The sequence below is a fragment of the Phoenix dactylifera genome, chromosome 16 (assembly GCF_051530095.1).
Source record: "Phoenix dactylifera cultivar Ajwa chromosome 16, Ajwa_hap1_PhDact_Kaust_v1.1, whole genome shotgun sequence".
Classification (NCBI taxonomy): Eukaryota; Viridiplantae; Streptophyta; class Magnoliopsida; order Arecales; family Arecaceae; genus Phoenix; species Phoenix dactylifera.
This window is the reverse complement of record NC_143205.1, coordinates 16,393,173-16,412,175: the sequence shown is the minus strand read 5'-3', so window position 1 is coordinate 16,412,175 and position 19,003 is coordinate 16,393,173. Positions and strand designations below refer to the sequence as shown.

General features: G+C 36.6%; 2 protein-coding genes across 3 annotated transcripts; one reads left to right on the top strand and one right to left on the bottom strand.

Annotated features, from left to right (window-relative positions):
* Positions 1 to 3,660: 3,660 nt before the first annotated feature.
* LOC103700182 (uncharacterized) lies at positions 3,661 to 8,385 on the top strand. Of its 2 annotated transcripts, none has more exons than XM_089927977.1 (5): positions 3,661 to 4,162; positions 4,291 to 4,353; positions 4,450 to 4,524; positions 4,643 to 5,100; positions 8,197 to 8,385. In XM_089927977.1, the coding sequence occupies exons 1-5, from the start codon at positions 3,767 to 3,769 to the stop codon at positions 8,237 to 8,239; spliced, it is 1,035 nt and encodes a 344-aa protein (XP_089784103.1). In that variant the 5' UTR covers positions 3,661 to 3,766; the 3' UTR covers positions 8,240 to 8,385. The 2 variants fall into 2 exon arrangements, with proteins under 2 accessions (XP_089784103.1, XP_089784102.1); XM_089927976.1 differs by lacking the exon at positions 8,197 to 8,385 and adding an exon at positions 5,181 to 5,347.
* A 1,125-nt stretch (positions 8,386 to 9,510) lies between these two features.
* Positions 9,511 to 17,579, bottom strand: LOC103706348 (translocon-associated protein subunit alpha). The gene is made up of 8 exons (XM_008790413.6): positions 17,388 to 17,579; positions 14,947 to 15,108; positions 14,708 to 14,758; positions 12,734 to 12,822; positions 11,535 to 11,612; positions 11,145 to 11,348; positions 10,082 to 10,153; positions 9,511 to 9,840 (listed from the first exon to the last, which is right to left on the bottom strand). Exons 1-8 carry the CDS (start codon positions 17,449 to 17,451, stop codon positions 9,790 to 9,792), a joined length of 771 nt encoding a protein of 256 aa, XP_008788635.1. The 5' UTR covers positions 17,452 to 17,579; the 3' UTR covers positions 9,511 to 9,789.
* Between the last annotated feature and the right edge of the window lie 1,424 nt (positions 17,580 to 19,003).

Here is a 19,003-nt window from a genome sequence, read left to right as displayed (position 1 = left end):
ATATAAATATTAATCAAATAATTAAATTTTATGACTATAAAATCAAATCAAGTTAATAGCATGTTAATATGATCATTTATTTTTCTTAAATTTTATGAGTATCATATAAAATTAAATAGTATTATAAATAGAATCGGATATTTAGATACTGATCGAATAGTTATCTATTTATATTTATATTTATTTTTTTATGAACATGTATACGTATACAAATATTAGTCCGATGCTTAAATTTGATGAACTTCCATCTCTATTTTGGTTATTTTTTTGATAGAAGGGACGAGGAAGTTGTGACATATGGGGATTGGTTGGATAAGGAAATGGACCCGGAAATCTTAGTGGGCCAAATGAAGTTTTGTGTTTGTGTAGCAGGTTTGACCATATCTAGCTAACTTATTAGCTGAGAGCATAGAACTGTGGATTACTAGTTAGGTTTCAATTGATCCGATTTGAAACAAAATTTACTGTGACGCTAGGGAAAAAAAAGGATAAATTTTATTAGGAAAATTGTTGATTAGACTGTTAAATCTTTGGTCTCCTTTCTTATATAATGTTTTATATTATTTATTTTATTTATAGGCCAGCTCTTATTTGACTCGAGTCAAGAAGTTCGCAAATTATATCAAGAAGAATGTGTCATGTTCAACCCATTTATTTTGTATGGATCCATCGGTCTAACCATTAAGTAGAATAGGATTTTTTTTATTGATTAGATATATAAAAATAAGGAAGAAATTAAGAAAAAAAAGAAAAAGAAAAATGTAAGTTGGAGGACACAAAAGTGCTGCTAAAAACGTGATATAACTTGGACATGCTATTTACTTCGCATTTCCTTAGAATCTCTAGAATTATGTCCCTGTTGTTACTATCCTAAGAGCCTAGAGGTAGCATTTTTAACTGGTGAGTCTTAGTGCCAAACCTGAACCTAATCTATTTATAATTTCATATACGGGTTGGTCTTTGAATTATCAAAATCTGATGGCATCACGTCAAAATTCTATTCATTTTAGAAGGATCAGAGGACCCGAATCAAAAATCGCCACCTCTTATATCTTTAATAGTGAATAAGGTATTAAAAAAAATGAATTATAAATTTATTGAGAATAATCACTTCAGAAATGAACCAAGTGAACCAATGGATTGGATATCTATGGTCTGACATACATGGCCATGGTTCAAATAAATACATTATTTCTTTAGTCTTACTTTTGTTCAAATATGTTATTTTCTTAATTCTAGTGATAGAATTTATTGTCCTCCTATTTGTCCTTACTTGTTGCGATAAAGAGCTTATTTTTATTTGGAGTTGGAAATTGGTTTTCCATGGAATAAGCCAGGATACTTTTCTGGAGGTTGTTTGATCGGATTGTGCGATGAGAGATGTGTAGTTGGAAATTGCTTTATTTAAATAACAAATTTAACCTCATGTTTAGAATGCATTTGAAGAAAAAAATGGCTGAGTCTGGTGAACTATGGTCAGTTTATGGGTTAAATATTTGGCTTAGTTCAGGTGCGCAGAAACATCACAGAATTGAACAATATTGGGGGTTTCCAAAGCATCGAAACATTATAAATTTTGACACCCCTTTCCCTTCAATGCCTATTAATAGTGACAGCAAATGTTATTCATTCTTAAACTAGTATTTGGCATCCTCGTGGCCATGACCGCACTAAGTCACTTCAAATTAGCGAAACAAATAGGAGCTCATGATCTTTTCTTTCTTGAGAAATACGATGAAGACATCAATTCGAACCTCTCCCAAATAGAGAAGGGTGCCACAAGTGTCATAGATGAATAAGACTTAACATAATAATTCAGTATCTCAGCAATTGGGACTTTAGTTCAATCATGCATATTATCATTATCAAGAAAAAAAATCACTTCCATCAAAAAAAAAAAAAAGAAGAAACACGTATGTTCAAACTCCAAGCATCATACTCCATTATATAAAATAAAAATACGAAGTGTTGGATTTGATTTAAATGATTCTAAATACCTATATAAAAAAGCATGTTTTGAAGACTCCTTATTTATAACCTCAAAATCCCTAAAATTTAGTTTACCATATCATGCTAATGTAACTTTTTTTTTTTTTTTACCTCAAACATGCTAGCATAACTATTAATTTGGGATCTTTTGACGACCAGTAAATTTTTTATAAGTAGGAGGCCAGCAATGGAATGAGTTTTTTCATCGGCCTTTATCTTGTTTCATTATTTTTAAATAATAAATATTAACAAATATTTTAGAGTTGAAGGATATTTTTTATATAAAGTTTTTTATAAAATAGTTTTTACTTTTTTTTTAGGTACAACGACGGCTCACACTCTACGAGTGTGGATACGGCCAATAAAATCCGAAAATAATAAGGCAGAAAGAGACTCCGGCATTATATCGCGCTCCCTCCAAACAAAACCTCCAGAATGGTGAGCCGCATAGGAAGCAATCCAGTCAGCTGCACAATTCGCTTCGCTTCTCTATATACGTATGTAGCCTGATGGATACCACACTCATGTAAGAGTCCACGAATGTCAAGTAGCAACAACCTATCCTTGCTTGCACGTCCCCGACCCCTGATCTAATCAATTACTGTGGCCGAGTCGCTCTTGAGGATAATTTGGTTCGCACCGAGTGTCCATTGGGCATAAGATATGCCCTTCCAGGCGGTTCTAAGCTCAGCACACACCACCGAAGAATCGAAGATCCGCTGTCCCTCCATCGCCACTAGTCCGGAGTCATGATTTCTAATGACAAAGCCTACGCCTCCGTCTCTCCCATCAGCAGCCATACTACCATTAAAATTCACCTTTAAGAAATATAAAGAAATAGTTTTTACTTAAAAGTTGACAAAACAAAATAAAAAATAATATTCTTAATTCTGATGATTTTATAATATAATATGGATTTTTTTTAGCTCCTTATATTTTTTCACAAAATTAAACTCTTTTCTTGTAGAAATGCCTTCAAATCTGGTATATACATGTTCACGGTAGCTTGTTTGGTTGGCTTTCTACTACTTTATCCTTGATTTGGATTTATACAACTTTTTTATATACTAATTTCTTACTTTACCTTTTTTTTTTCTTTGAATTTTATTGCATGCCCACTATATCCTTCTTGTTTTGCTACAGTCAACTTATATTTTTACTCTCTTTTAATGCCTTCCCCACTCTCTCAATTTGTCCCCAACCTTTCAATCTCGAAGCCTAGCCCAGTAGAAGGATCGACCACCCACAAATAAACAACTAAAATTATTATTGACTTCCCCAGTTGACTTCTTCCTTCTCTTGAATCCACCGACCCGGCACAGATCTGAAAGCGCTCCGTACTATCTCGTTCGTCCGGCTGCACAGATCTCAAAATGACCGGCGGATGATCACCGGTGGATTCGCGGGAAGGACAGATTAACGGAAAAGGCCAGGGAAGACCTCATGGGACCCACAGGCAACATCAAGATTCACGAAACACGACGCGGTTCATCGCACGGCTGTGATTGTCCTCACGCCGCGACGGACACACTTCTGGCCTCGCCGCCCGAAGAGAACGAGGAAGAGCGGAGATCTATCTCCATCATCCCGACACGTGGCAGCGCTGCAGTGCCCCACTGTGAATTTCCCTCTATAAGATCCCCTCCTTTGCGCCCTCGCTTCTCTCTCAGCGGCACCTTCTCCAATCTCCGCTGCCCTTCCAACCCCACCACGTCGACCACCAACGATAACTATCATCTCCGCCGCCGCCGTGTTATAAAAAGAAAAAGAGAAAGAGATGAAGCCGCCGGCGGATGAGGCGCCGACGGAGGCGGATCAGCTGGAGGTGGCGCGGATACTCCGCAAGCTCCCGAAGCTCGTCCTCGAGGCCGAGTCCCGCCGCCTCCCCGACTTCCTCCGCTGGGGCGCCCGCCGCCGCCGATCCGCCCTCGACGACGATATCTCCCTTCTTGACCCCCCTCCTCCTCCTCCTCCACCCTCGATTTCCCCTCCTCCTCCCGATGGGAACGTCGAGAGGAAAGACGGGGACCGCGGCGGCGGCGGCGGGCCCACCTCGAGCCCCGCGACGCCGTTCTCCTTCCCAGCGAGCGGCAGCGAGGAGCCCGACGGCCGGCCCGCGCGGCCGCCCTTCTTTCCCGCCAAGGTCTTCAAGGCCACCGAGCGACACATGGAGGTAATTCTACTGCCGGCTTCCTTCGATCTCTCCCCTCTCTTTCTTGCTCTCTAGATTTCTCGTATTCTTTGATGGATCTTGGGGTGTGGTAATTAATGGATTCGATCTTGGTGGGGTGATTGATGCAGCGGGTCAAGAAACAGAACCAGTTGATAGCCTCCTTATCCGACGAAAAAGCTCGCCTCCAACGCGTTTGTTCTCTTCCCTCTTTCCCTCCCCCTTTTCTTTCCATCATCATCTATTCTTGTTCTTATTTTCACTAATTTCTTTTCCCAAAAAAAAAGCAGTCAAAAGCGGAGTTCGACGCCATGTACCAGCAATTGAAAGCAAGGAATTCTTGGCTTCAAGGCCTTCAATCCAAGGTATTTATAAAGTTTTAAATGAATGTTATTAATAATTATGTAAATTAATTGATGATTTGTAATTGAAAAAAAGAGGAAACAACTGTGAAAGATTTTTTTGGGTGCGTCTTTGGATCAGGTGGCGGTACGGCAGTCGATGGAGGAGGAAGGCCAGAGGAAGCGGCAGAGACAGCAGCAAGACCGCAGCTCCGGGCTGGCCCCGCTGAGCCCCACCACCCTCCCATCGCCAGCCACGCGTCCTTTGGTGGACCCCCACAACCAACGGTGGGAGATCCCGCCGCCCCCGGTGGATCGGATCGCCGGCGGTGGGACTCCGTCGCCCCCGGTGGATCGGATCGCCGGCGGTGGGACTCCGTCGCCCTCGGTGGCGGCGGCGGGGCGGTGGTCGGAGAAAATGGTCGCGTTGGATCTCAACGCGACTCCGGAGGAGGAGCAGGAGAAGCGCGAGCGGAGAAGCGCGTACGAGGCGGCGATGTCAGCGCAGCCGAAGAAGAGAAGGCTGGAGATGCAACGCGAGAAGAACGACAGCTATTCTTGTTCTTTCTTTTCTCTGTCTCAAAAGATGCCGCGGTTAAGGTGACTGCTTTTTTGTTTTATTATTATTATTTTTAGGATTAATTACTTTTGTTTTTTTAATTTCTAGCTTTTTGGTTTAGGGCTGAACTCGGTCCAATTCAAATACATGGTATTACCATATTCATATTCATATATATTTTATTTAATAAATACAGATACAAATATTAATTGGATGCAAAAATTTATATTTATATTTGTTAGTATTCAATACGGAAACAAACTGAACACCGAAAATATACCGAAAGTATGGATATCAATATAAATATTAATCGGATAATTGAATTTTATGATCATAAAATCAAATCAAGTTAATAACATGTTAATATGGTCATTTATTTTTTTTAAATTTTTACGAGTATCATATAAAATAAAATAGTATTATAAATAGAATCTGATATTTAGATATCGATCTGATAGTTATCTATTTATATTTATATTTATTTTTTTATGAATATGTGTGTATATATATATATATATATATATATATATATATATATATATATATATATATATATATGAATATTAGTCGAATACTCAATTTTTTATTCATATTTAGATAGATTCAAATACAAAAATGGATCTTGTAAACTTTCATCTCTATTTTGGTTATTTTTTTGATAGAAGGGACGAGGAAGTTGTGACATATGGGGATTGGTTGGATAAGGAAATGGACCCGGAAATTTTAGTGGGCCAAATGAAGTTTTGTGTTTGTGTGGCAGGTTTGACCATATCTAGCTAACTTATTAGCTAAGAACGTAGAACTGTGGATTACTAATTGAGTTTCAATTGATCCGATTTGAAACAAAGTTTACTTTGATGCTAGGAAAAAAAAGGATATATTTTATTAGGAAAATTGCTGATTAGGCTGTTAAATCTTTGGTCTTCTTTCTTATATAATGTTTAATATTATTTATTTTATTTATAGGTCAGCTCTTATTTGACTCGAGTCAAGAAGTTTGCAAATTATATCAAGAAGAATGGTGTCATGTTCAACCCATTTATTTTGTATGGATCCATCGGTCTAACCATTAAGTAGAATAGGATTTTTTTTATTGATTAGATATATAAAAATAAAGAAGAAATTAAGAAAAAAACAAGAAGAGATGTAAGTTGGAGGACACATAAGTGCAGGCTGCAGCTAAAAACGTGATATACTTTGAACATGCGGTTTACTTCGCATATCCTTAGAATCTCTAGAATTATGTCACCGTTGTTACTATCCTAAGAGCCTTGAGGTAGCCTTTTTAATTGGTGGGGACCATTGGGTCTTAGTGCCAAACCCAAACCTAACCTATTTATATACCGGTTGGTCTTTGAATAATCAAAATCTGATGGAATCACGTCAAAATTCTATTCATTTCTAATAAGGTCTCAGAAAAAGGAGTTATAAATTTATTGAGAATAACCACTTCATACAAATAGGAGTTCATGATCTTTTCTTTCTTGAGAACTACGATGAAGTCATCAGTTCGAACTTCTCCCAAATAGAGAAGGGTGACACAAGGGTCATAGATGAATAAGACTAAACATAATAATTCAGTTTCTCAGCAATTAGACCTTTAGTTCAATCATGCATATTATCATTATCAAGCAAAAAAAAATCACTTTCATAAAAAAAAAAGAAGAAAAGAAACACGTATGTTCAAACTCCAAGCATCATACTCCATGATATAAAATAAAAATACGAAGTGTTGGATGTGATTTAAAAGATTCTAAATACCTATATAAAAAAAAACATGTTTTGAGGGCTCCTTATTTATAATCTCAAAATCCCTAAAATTTAGTTCACCATATCATGCTAATGTAACCTTTTTTTTTTTTAGCTCAAACATACTAGCATAACCATCAATTTGGGATCTTCTAACGGCTAGTAAATTGTAGAATGGTTTTATAATCTTTCCATCTAAATGAAAAAAAAGAAAAAATCTTTTTTGACAGAGCTGTTATAATAAGTTAGTGATGTTCACTCCTGACAGAGCTGTTATAATAGGTTAGTGATGTTCGCTCCTGACAAAGCTGTTAGAAACTTTCATGTCTGATATATACAAGTGGAACTCGGATGATGGAGATGCACTTGTCATAGTTCCCATCATTGTTTTTTGGTGACTTTTAATGTTTTTGCAACGAAATTAATAGCATTTTTGTTCAGACAACTAATAATTCAAGACCGATGTAATAACCGGGAATCTATCTTGGTCGGCTCTTGTGAGAAAATTGATCTGATTTAATTCTCTCAAAAAACAACTAATCTGATCTAACAAATTTTAACCACATTGCTTATGATTTTGATCACAACTGATTGTGATTTATCAATACTCTTTTTTACAAGAGAACCCACTTAGATACCATCTGCCTACGAGAATATCGACTAGATTGATGCCTCGAGAACATGAGGTGTTGCGGACCATGATATTATTCCAAATTTTACCGTATAATCATGGATGGCCTCCAAGAAATTCATGAATACCGAATCTTTCAAATTTAATTTAATTTTTCAAACTACAATCAACTGTTTTGTAACGCCTTTTAATTTATTACATAATAAATTAAATAATATTATATTTACTTAATAATAACTAAAGTATAATTTTTTGTTATTTGATATTTGTTATTTCGTAACCTCTATATATTGCATATAAGCATAACAAAAAATCTGAGTCATATTTCAATTTCAGATGAGAATTTCACAACATCGCGATCATTTGAAAATGATAGCTAAATGAATTTTAAAGGTCAACATAATATCTCAAGCAAGATAAATCAAAATTATCAGCCTCCTATTGAGATAGATATATCAAAGTTCAAAAACCTTGATCAGGTCCGTTACCAATATTCCATTATCACAAAAAATTCATAATCAATAATTAAATTTAATTTTTAAAACTACAATTGACTATTTTATAATACCTTTTTATTTATTACATGATCAACTAAATTATATTATATTTACTAAATAATAAGCATGGAAGAATTATTTTATAATTTTCTATTATTTGATATTTATTGTTTCATGATCTCCATATATTACGTATGATTATAGCAAAAGAAAATTGAGTCAAATTTCAATCCTAGCTGAGAATTTTTTTAAAATGTCAGAAATCTTCCGGCCGAGAACATCACCAGCCTCCTCACAAGATAGCCATTTCGGGACTTAAAAATCTAAATCAGGTCCAACGTCCATTTTACCTGGAGATACAGGTGCAGCAACGGAAGAACCTCCAATTAATCTTGTTGGGGGAAAAACGGATTGCCCCAAAGCACATGAACGCGTCGCCGGCACGTGACCAAGGCGCCCGACCTGGAGGTGCCCGACCTCAGAGCTTCCAACCTGGCGCTCGATCAGGAGCTCGACTCCGAGACATCCGACCCGGGCATTCGACCTCAACATTCTCGACCTCGGAAGCCCGGCCTCACTATCCACCTGTTGCGGTCACATCCTTCTACAGCTCGATCGGGGACCATGCCTTGCTACCACTGTCAACAATTAATGCGCATAGCCTCTGCTGATCTCCGGCTCACTCAACAATTAATGCGCATGACCTCTGCTGATCTCCGGCTCACTCAACAATCAATGCGCATGCTATCTACGGATCTCAAGCCCTCCACGACAAACAACTGACCCGCTTAGCCACGTCCGATCAGCCACGACGACTCACTGGCTCCAGCCTAATCTCCTACGGCAATGCATTAATTCAGACAATCGTGCATTAATTCGGACGACATGCTCAATCATGACGGTAACCCGTTCGCCCCGTCACATCACAAGTACACCTGTACCCCTCTATAAAAGGAAAACCCTTCCTCCTTAGAGGGGTTGGACTCTGTAAACTTCGGAGAATACTTTCTCTCCCTCTACACATTTGTCCCCTCTAACTTAAGCATCGGAGGGCCGGCGCCGGAAACCCCGGCCACTGGCTTTTTTGCAGGTCCTCCGGAGGACACATCCCGCCGACGTACCGTCACCCGCCATTCCCGCACCAGAGCTCCTCCTTCTCAGCCAAGTGGTCGCCCCCGGATCTAATTTCCAGCAACAAATCTGTTAAGCTGGTTTAGTTGTAATGTGTTTTACAAGCAAATTTTTATCCAATTAATCATGCCGTATAACATTACAAACTTTATGGATGAATTTATCGTAAGGAATTTCAGAGCCAGTAACCTTGACTCAACATCTCAAGCAAAAGGCTTTCAGCAATTAACGATAGCGAGATTCTGATACCAAATAGCCAAGTGAATTAGCATGCTACAGGCTTTTATCCATCTTCCCCGTTAAATCATGCTTTCTTTCACCATCGCTTCTACCACTCTCTCTATGAATTATGTCTGGACAGAATTTTCACATTGACCATGAGACAACCAAGAATCTAAGAGTACATATATAACAAGTCTCAAAGAGATCAAATCAACACTATATGCAGCATCAAAAAAGTAATATTAGTTCATTTTTACCATCAATAATGCAAATTTATAAATAGTAGTTCTAACCAAAATTGAATTTTCCCAAAATATTTTTCCTTGTGGTACACAACTTTCAGTTGAATAAAGACACCTACAGCTTCACGAATGCAACGCTTGGTTCCAAGTTTCTCACCTACAGCTTGAAAAACTACCATGTTGTCAGAATTTCCCTCACCTTCCTGCTCCAGAAAGCCGGATTGTAAAAATACACACCACCCTGAAGCACATGCAAATCTACTTCTTCTTCTTTGGCTTGTTTGAGAGTGAATGAGCATATGCAGTTCCCTGAACATACACAAAAAAGAAAATGTTTCATTTCTCTATGAATGTGCTGGATCAACTGATCAGCCTTCAAGCAGAAGAGTCAGGACCAAAATTCGGCAAACATGAGTCATCAATACCAATGCTTTATCAGCAAAGTAGCATGTCTTGAGATTTGAGAGAACAGAACAAAGATTAAAATTTACACAAAAGATAGCCGTGAAAAGGAAATATACATTTAGTATAGTGGCAAAAAATAACTTACCTGCAACCACTCATCCATGTTTGCATCCGTTGCTCGAGTACCTACTTCCACCTTAGTTGCTCTCTTGGTTTTCTAAGAAGAAGTATACCCACACATAAGAACAAATTAATCATACGCGGGTTACATTAAATGTGTAACAACTCAATATTCACAAGTAGATAGATACCTAAAATCCATTATTAAATTTATAAAGGAACAAGGCATGTGTATTTATGGTTATTTGATACTGAACAAGACTGTCATCAAGAATTGTTTCCTACAAGCATATTTAGATTTCTTCCCAAACGCAAGTAGCACAAGTCTGAGTTATACCGAAACTATGGTATCACAAGCCTACTACAGGAATTTTTACAACTTTTACTACATCTATGGCAGCACCCATCAACTCAGACGAGGTGAACACCAAATAGGAACAATAATAATATGAAAAACATCAGAAACAATAAAAAGATACTAATGTTGACAAATATATAGCACACCCACCAATGTTACAGTGCAATAATGTCTCAGCACATACATCAGACTAAAACAATGGGTCCACTCTTTTTCAGCACATAATTCCCTTCAAGAACCAGGTGACCAAAGGCACCATCTTCTAAAAGATACTAATCCACTTATAGTAAGTTATCTAGGCAAGCATGATCCACTAATAGTAAGCTATCTATGTGTTTAAGCATGCACGCACGCCCGCACGCCCGCATGCAAACATAATATGGAATAATGCATATTAACAATTTATTCCAATCACCACAATAACAAATAGTTCGCAAGGCTGGAAAAGAATTTATAAGGCATAGGCTTGAGCAGTAAGCAAACCATTTGGCAGAGATTTTTTCGACTTATAGCACTAATACATATCAAGTATACCAAACTACATTATGAATTTGTCTATCCGAAATCATTGTCAATCCACTTTAGAGCAGCATAGAGTATCTGATTTCTTTATTCAAAAAACTTGAGATCACAACCGAGTTTTTATAGCATACAAAGGAACTCGCTAAAAGAAACTTACCTGGTGTAGCAAAAAAAAAAAAGTGTCGGAAAAAAAAAAACAGAAACTTACCTTTGAGAATTGCTGTATTTGACCATATGCCCACAATCCAAAAAGGCCAAGGAGGGCAACTCCAAGAGTAACAAGGAAAACAGACTCTATGCTGAGGAAACCTCCAGCCTCCACAACTTCGATGGTACCATTATAAAAGACACTCTGATAAGGTTGCTGATCAATCTCATAAACTATGGTGCCCACTAAATCAAATGAGCCAGGCTGCAGTACAAACATATTAGAAGACTATCAAGACTACAGCACAAGCTCTTAATATATGAACATATATGCATGTGAATCCGATATAGGCATGCCCATCAAAAAAGACTAGTTGCTTGTCCAAAAAGGGATGTTCTCAGTGGGCACGATATCATGACAAAATTCGAACTGCTATATACTGGCAACTACCTGCAAGAATTTGTTGACAGCAAATTTATAAGGGAATGTTGCTTGAGCAGAAACCGGCACTGATGCATTGAAGAACTCCTGTGATAGGCAAGGGATAGAATTCTTGATATTAATAATGCACTTAACAATTAAGTCATAGCATCTAAGGAAAATCAATACTTAGAACAAATGAATTGTGGGTACACTTTGTACAAAACAGATACGAATGCCATAGATGCATTTATTCTCAGCATGCAATAAGCGATTTTATATATATGAAAAGGATCTTAGTATTTCAGGAGACCTAATCCCATGCAATCCCGGTAACAGAATGCCCTTTATGCACCATAGCATACTGCTTATTACATGTGACAATGAAATAATCTGATATCTCCAAATGGCTGCGCTATACTGGATTGGCATGAAGACTAATAAGACACTCCTTTATGCACCATAGCATACTTCAATTTATCAATATTAATCACAAAATTTGGTTTTACACCTCCTTTAATCTCCTCTTTTAAAGCTAAGAAACCATAAAGATTTACTAATTATCACTCCTTAATTAACTAGTAAACTTGTGGACTATTTTCTTACAATTTCTCAGAAAAAAGAACATAAATGACTTTCTAAATTAGCAAAAAAACAGTATAACCCCACATAAAAGACCAGCAAAATCTATTCAAATCACAATTTCAATGAGTTTCAGCTTCCTTGATCCAACCTAGACTAAAAACCTAACTACAAAAACTAGACCCAAAATTAAGACGAAAAGCACAGCAAAACAATCTTCTTCCATGAGATTTAAATATAAGATTCCTGAGACTAAATAAGAAAGCAAATTAACAGAGAATGAATCCAAAAGAAATAAAAAATTAATTATACACCTTATTCAAGACTAAAATACTTAACTGTCACTGTATCTTACTTGATAAGAGAACTCAATCCTTTTCGAACCATTTCTTTTAATTCCTAAAGTTATCTGCTTTTCTAAAATCATGATGGCATGAAGGAAAGGGACAACGAGAATCCAAGCGGCAAAGTATTAATTTGCATGAGCCTTAATTGCGAATGATAATGCAAAATTGTGGAAGACATAAGCCAGACAAAGGGGAAAAAATGTACACATTTGATGATCAAAACTGAACTGAATTTGAGAAAACATGCTGATTCCACAGAAATAGCAAGAAAACAGGTATATAGAACTTGATGCACCTCACCTGTGTGGTAAGATTTTGGACAAACATATGATGATCAAAAGGAAGATGAAGGCTACCATGCATTGCTATGACATTTAAAGTTGATTCGCCTGTATTTATCAGGATATAATGGCTCATTAGAATAACAGAAGACAAGGTTCAATAAAGAAGAACATTAGGATCAAATAAAGACCACTATAAAACAACAGTTCAATAAAGGATGATAAAACAATAACCACCAAAAATGATAAATATTAGCAACTCTTCAATAAAAAACTAGTGTTTAAGCATGGATGGTACATTAAACTACCAAGAGCCGATTTGGATATTCTTACAGAATTGGACTGAAAATCCTGTAGGAATCAGGCCTATCGGCCCATCTAGCCCCACCTTCCAAAGGCCTGCCCAAATACCAAGCTTTGGGCTGCAAGAAGAAAAAAGGACCCTTGGAGGTCCTTTTTTTTTTTATTCCCACAGGATTTGAGTTGGAAGGTGTTTGGTTGATAGGGCCATGCTTAAATGGGAGGCCCAATCCACGAATCCAGCAGAAAATTTGACCCCATCCTATTGTATTACCCTACAGGCCCTTAATAAAAAACCTTAAAAATTAGTGAAGCAGGTCATATTAAAATGGCCAAAAAGCAAAAATAACCATTCAGATAGAAAATTTGAAATGATGTGCTCTAGTTAAAATAATTTTCGTTGGTAAAGTACATATAAATATATTGAACTCTTTTCCCCCCAATTCTCATATCCATTTTGTCAATAGTTTGATTTTCCTATCCAGAAAGGATTTGTAGTGCAATTTAGGAAGCCTACAATGTCATACATACTTCCACAAATCGTTTAATATAATAGGAGCTTAGCCGATACAAACAGTGAAAGTAGAGAGATTAAATATGGTTCACTGGAGAATAACTGTACAATTTCATGTATTCTTACATGCACCATTTAGCACAACAGGAGCTTAAGAGACATGAACACTGAAAATAGAGTAGACTATCATATAGAGCTAAAAAGAAAATAAAAGTACCACATGCCATTACAGGTGGAAGTGCTAGCTTTCAAAAAGCCTTACTCTTGTGCATCTTTAGAAATATCTTTAGAAAGCAAGCCAGAACACAGTTATGTGCGCATGTGCCCAAACTATTTAAGGCTGAAGTGGAGAGTAAGCATCATAAATAGCTAAAGAAGGCATAGGCATCTTAAGGCACCAGTAGAGGTGTCAACTTCCACAAAGCTTGCTTATATCCCAATGAACACACACATGCACATCTGGATCATTAGCCCACACACACTGTCAGCCATAAATACCAGAACTAAGCTAAGCAAATAAAAAGTCAAAACATACGAAAGAAATGGTGTTTACGTTAACTAAATTCCAAGATGCGCCATTATTTTCCCCATACAAAGAATCCTAAGTATGGAACATGTTTAACTAAGTCATTATCATCATTGTATCAGCCATTGCCTGCATATGTCTGATAAGGGAACTACTATGAATGATAACCCAATCCACAAGAAACTTCATTTGTGCTTCCTCATTTATATTATTCGATGATAACAAGATACTTTATTTTCGATATAGTTCTTTTCAAAAATAACTTAAACATGTTAAAGCACCAATTCTCAAATTTTGAATTCCACAATGACAGGTACAGTTTTCCATAGACAAAAACATTATGAATGTCAGAGTTTATGATAAAATTAAGAAAAAGATATACAAAAGACAGATGGATCAAAATGTAGAATATAGAAAAAGAGATGGAATTAGTCAAAAGTAGTATGCTTACTCATATAAAGAGAGCAAGAAATAACAACCTTTCTGTTTGACAGTATCTATAGATAAAATGATTACTGAATTAACAATATAAAACAGATCATGTCTTTAAAACTGGTAAAGGAATGAGATAAATTAACTGAATTAAGAAGATAAGCAGGAAAGGATGAATTGCAATAGTTTGATAGCAAACTCAAGAAGCAATATAAAGTTACCCTCATTATGCATGCCAACCAGAATTTCAGTCACTTCCCCGGCTGGAACCACTGCGGTCAGAAAAAAAAGAAAGAAAAGGAGCTTGTTACAAAAAATAGAATGGCATCATAAACAATGGCAACAACAACACTAATAATAGTAATAGCAATGGTAATAGTAAAAGCAACAACAACAACAACAGCAATGACAATACATTCAATGCTAGCTATTTTTAATGTCTTATGAAAATAATACTCACATTTAGCAGCATTTTTTGGAAAAACACATATTGTATCTACTCCAGGAGCTGGACTAAAGGTTCCATCACCAAGAACTTGGGTCTCATCACCAACAATGCCAAGATCATCCCCTTCAACAACTGCTGTTGCATCAACATCTGCTTCTGATTGACATCTCACAACTGCCAAAATGAAAATCAAAAGGTTATGATGAACCTCAAAGACCTAATTACTTAGGACTCTAATTTAAAAGTTTCTTCATAAAACATCATTCTAATATTTTCTGAAGCAAAAATAGTGAGATTGCAGACTTTACTGGTGAACATCACTTAAATAAAAGGGAAGAGTGGATGTGTGTGGTTAATTACTTAGAAGAAAGTGTGTACAAAACAACCACCACTCCAAAAGGATACACACAAAGCCACTCATATTAACAAGTGGGATCCAAAAATCATGAAGAAGGAATTCTTTTCCTCTCAAAATCTGTAAGACCATCAACCCAAGCACAGGGCATGTGTAAGCCTCACTCTAAATGATGTCTTTTTTCATGAAGACCAAATCTATGGCATTACTACTTTTTCTAAAAGATCTCACAGGGTCGTATGTCTACAATTATGGATGAAAGTAGATTAGATAACATCCATCCAGATCCCTTTCGCAACCGAATCTATTCAGATATGAATAAAAATTTGAGCATCCGACTAATATTCGTATTCGTATCCATATCCGTTAAAGAAAAACGGACATGGATATGGATAGACAACTATTTGATTTGTATCTAAATATCTGAGCCTATTTGTAGTCTTATTTAATTTTACATAACACTCATAATCTTTAAAGAAAATAAATTACCACATTGATGTGCTATTAACTTGATTTACTTCCATTTAGTAATATCTTTGACTCTATGGCCATAAAGTTTAATTATCTAACTTGTATCCGCATTAATTTTCATATTTTCAGTATCTGATTTGTATCAATAACCATTTAAGACAAATATGGATATGATATTTTGCACTCGACTAACATCCATATATGTAGTTGTATTTGTTAAACAAAACAAATATGAATATAGATATGCTGATATTCGATCCGTATCCAATCCGGTTTCAGCCCTATGTACAGATATAGTAGACCACCTTAGTCACGAAGTTTTTTTGGCCTTTCAACCACCACAAATTCCTTTAGTAGACCAATGAAATAATTTTAAACAAAGGAGGGCTATACCACTACAATTTGTAGGAAATGGAACAAACTATATAAAGCAATGAAAAAAAAGGAGAAGGAGCTACCTAATCAATATAACGAAATAAAAGACACTAACTCAAGGCAAACATTAGAAAAAACACAAAAAACTTCCACTTAAAATTGGGGGAGAAATGAAAAGAAGATACCAAAAGGGGCAACGAAAATGTAAGTTAAAAATGAAAACAAAGAATAACACTCTCACGGTTAGAAAGAAGACTTAAAAAGAACAGAAAGATGAAATACCACAGTGTCAATGACTAAAACAACAATGCTACCACCACTGCAAACGAAGTAAAAATAAAAATATAACTACCAGCAGTTACAGATTTGTCCTTGTTTTATACATCCGGACAAAATCCAGGTGGCACTATTAAATATGAGCTGAATTTTAGCATTTCTTTTTCATTTTGGTTTCATCCAAATTTTCAAACAACACAAGTTAAAATCAGCATTTCTCATAGTTCACAAGCTCAAAAGGAATCAACCCTCAAATATGTAAGCATCTTCTCGAATTTTACCCTAATAAATTGCCACCCAGAAACACAAAAAGAGCCATATATGAAAAGGCGAAATATTACTAGAAGACATCTAAGATATCGAATTGTCAGGTTCCTTTATTCTGTCTTCATGATCAACAATGAACACCTCGAACCGAATTAACAAAAAGACGCTCAAAGAGTAGCTTTAGATCAACGCACTGTGGTAATCAAAATCTTCCTAGAGATCAAATTATAACGGGAAGCCCTCTTGTATACAGATCCTTTTATGCAACAAATTATCAAATTTCCCAAATAAAAAGGTCACCTTTTTCTCTTCTTTGCAAGCCTTTCTCTATACTCGTCTTCCTAATACGACCTTATTCCACTTCAAACACAGATATCATGATGTCATGATCATCAACAGATATCGAGGGGGAGAAATAACGTTATACGAACGGAACAATATTCTAAATAGATCAGATCTGATACCTCAATTGATAGAACCAATCAGCCAAAGGATTCTTTTGAACAAAAATATATAACTATAAACTTTGACTAGAACGATCGTAAAATTTTCCGAATAGAAAATAGATCGCGCTGAAATAGACCCAAATAACCCGAAAGATCGAGATGGATCCAGATCAGAAGCAAGAACCAGGAAGCCGGGATTGCTTAGGAGACAGAGATCGGGGGACACGGAGAAAGAAAGAGAGGGAGGGGGGGGGGGGGGATACCTTGGATGATCGGGGAAGCGAGGAAGAGAAGCGCGACCAGGAAGGAAAAAACCCTAATCCCCATGGCTCAGAGCTAGGAGGCGAAGGCAGGGGCAGACACAGAGTAGGCGAAAAATTTGTAAGCTGTTTGTCCCGGCTCGAACACGAAGCCCAAAAGTCCAGACCAGTGGGCCGGCCCGGTAACCAAAGAATGGCGCAGTGGGGACTCGAGCCTGGAAATGCTAAGCTACACACATAAGGTCTTGACGGTGCCCATGATATTGACCGTCCGCGCGAATCAGACGGCGCTGTTTGTTTTATTGATCGATAAGGTTAAATGATGAGCAAGTACACAGTTTCTCCGTGTATTCAATGAATAAATAAAATAAACACTGCAATGAGCTTATGACCATGTTTGATTTGCCAGAAGGGAAATCGTGTACAATAAGAAGTGACAACAAATATAAACATATCGATTCTAATGGACACTTGTTTTATCTTTTCATGAGTATAGATGTAATGAATGTATAGAGGTTCCAGATTGCAATGGAATCAATGGATAGTATATGCTACAATATATACAATAATATTATTCACTTAATATATTAATAGCATACTAGATTAATTTTATTATAACATTATACACTGATATTATCATGTATAATAGTCTGTATTTATATGGCACATTTGTAAAAAATATAGTATATAATTAGCATACATAATTTATTCTATATTAGAAATCTTATATTGTATTTTATTTGAACTTTATATTATTAAGTTTTTTACATTGCGATATAATATCCATTAAACATATGCTTAAAACATTAATCCAAACATAATATTGATACGAAACATTGCTAACATATTATGATTCTTTGATAAATTATCATTATAATTCTAGATGTGCGAATTCAATGATAAATTCGGTAATTATATAATATTTCTACATGACTAAAAAGGTATTGCATGATTATTATAAAAGAGTAATTAATGTATTGAAAATAGTGTAACATGTTGTATAGTGCTTGTAATCTAATAGTATATAATATTCATACATTAAAACTAAATAATTTTACCAGATAATGATATATGATTATATTGTGCCTTGTGGGTGTTTGCCCATTTTTAAGCAATCCCGGGGCAGTTGACCAACTCCCTCTACCGTCATCATATGTTACCTTTTTCGTACCAAGACGAAGCGCTGCCTCTCTTTAATTTCCAAGTGGCACCGAAAGGTAAATCCTCGTTGGAATTCTTGTTAAGGTATCGTGGGCTCCACCTAATGGTCATTATGCCGTCATCGTGGGCTCCACCTTATGGTCGCTCTTGTGTTTTCTCCCACCAGCCCATCATCCTGTCAATGCACGAAGTAATCCCTCACACGCGAAATGAAACCCAAACTGTAACCCGTAACACTGTTCTCGCATGTAATTGTTATGATCTCGGACAAGAACTAGCCTACATGATGACTCAAGGGTTCCTTTCTAGGGTTCCCTTTTATGTCTCCTATTATTTTCCTGAAATAGAAGTCAATGCACCTGCGAGCAAACAGCGAACAGCTTTCCTGCCGATCGACGGAACGCTGTGGGGCCCAGCCACTTGCAGAGGATTATTGTGTCAGCCACGTGATGCCACCA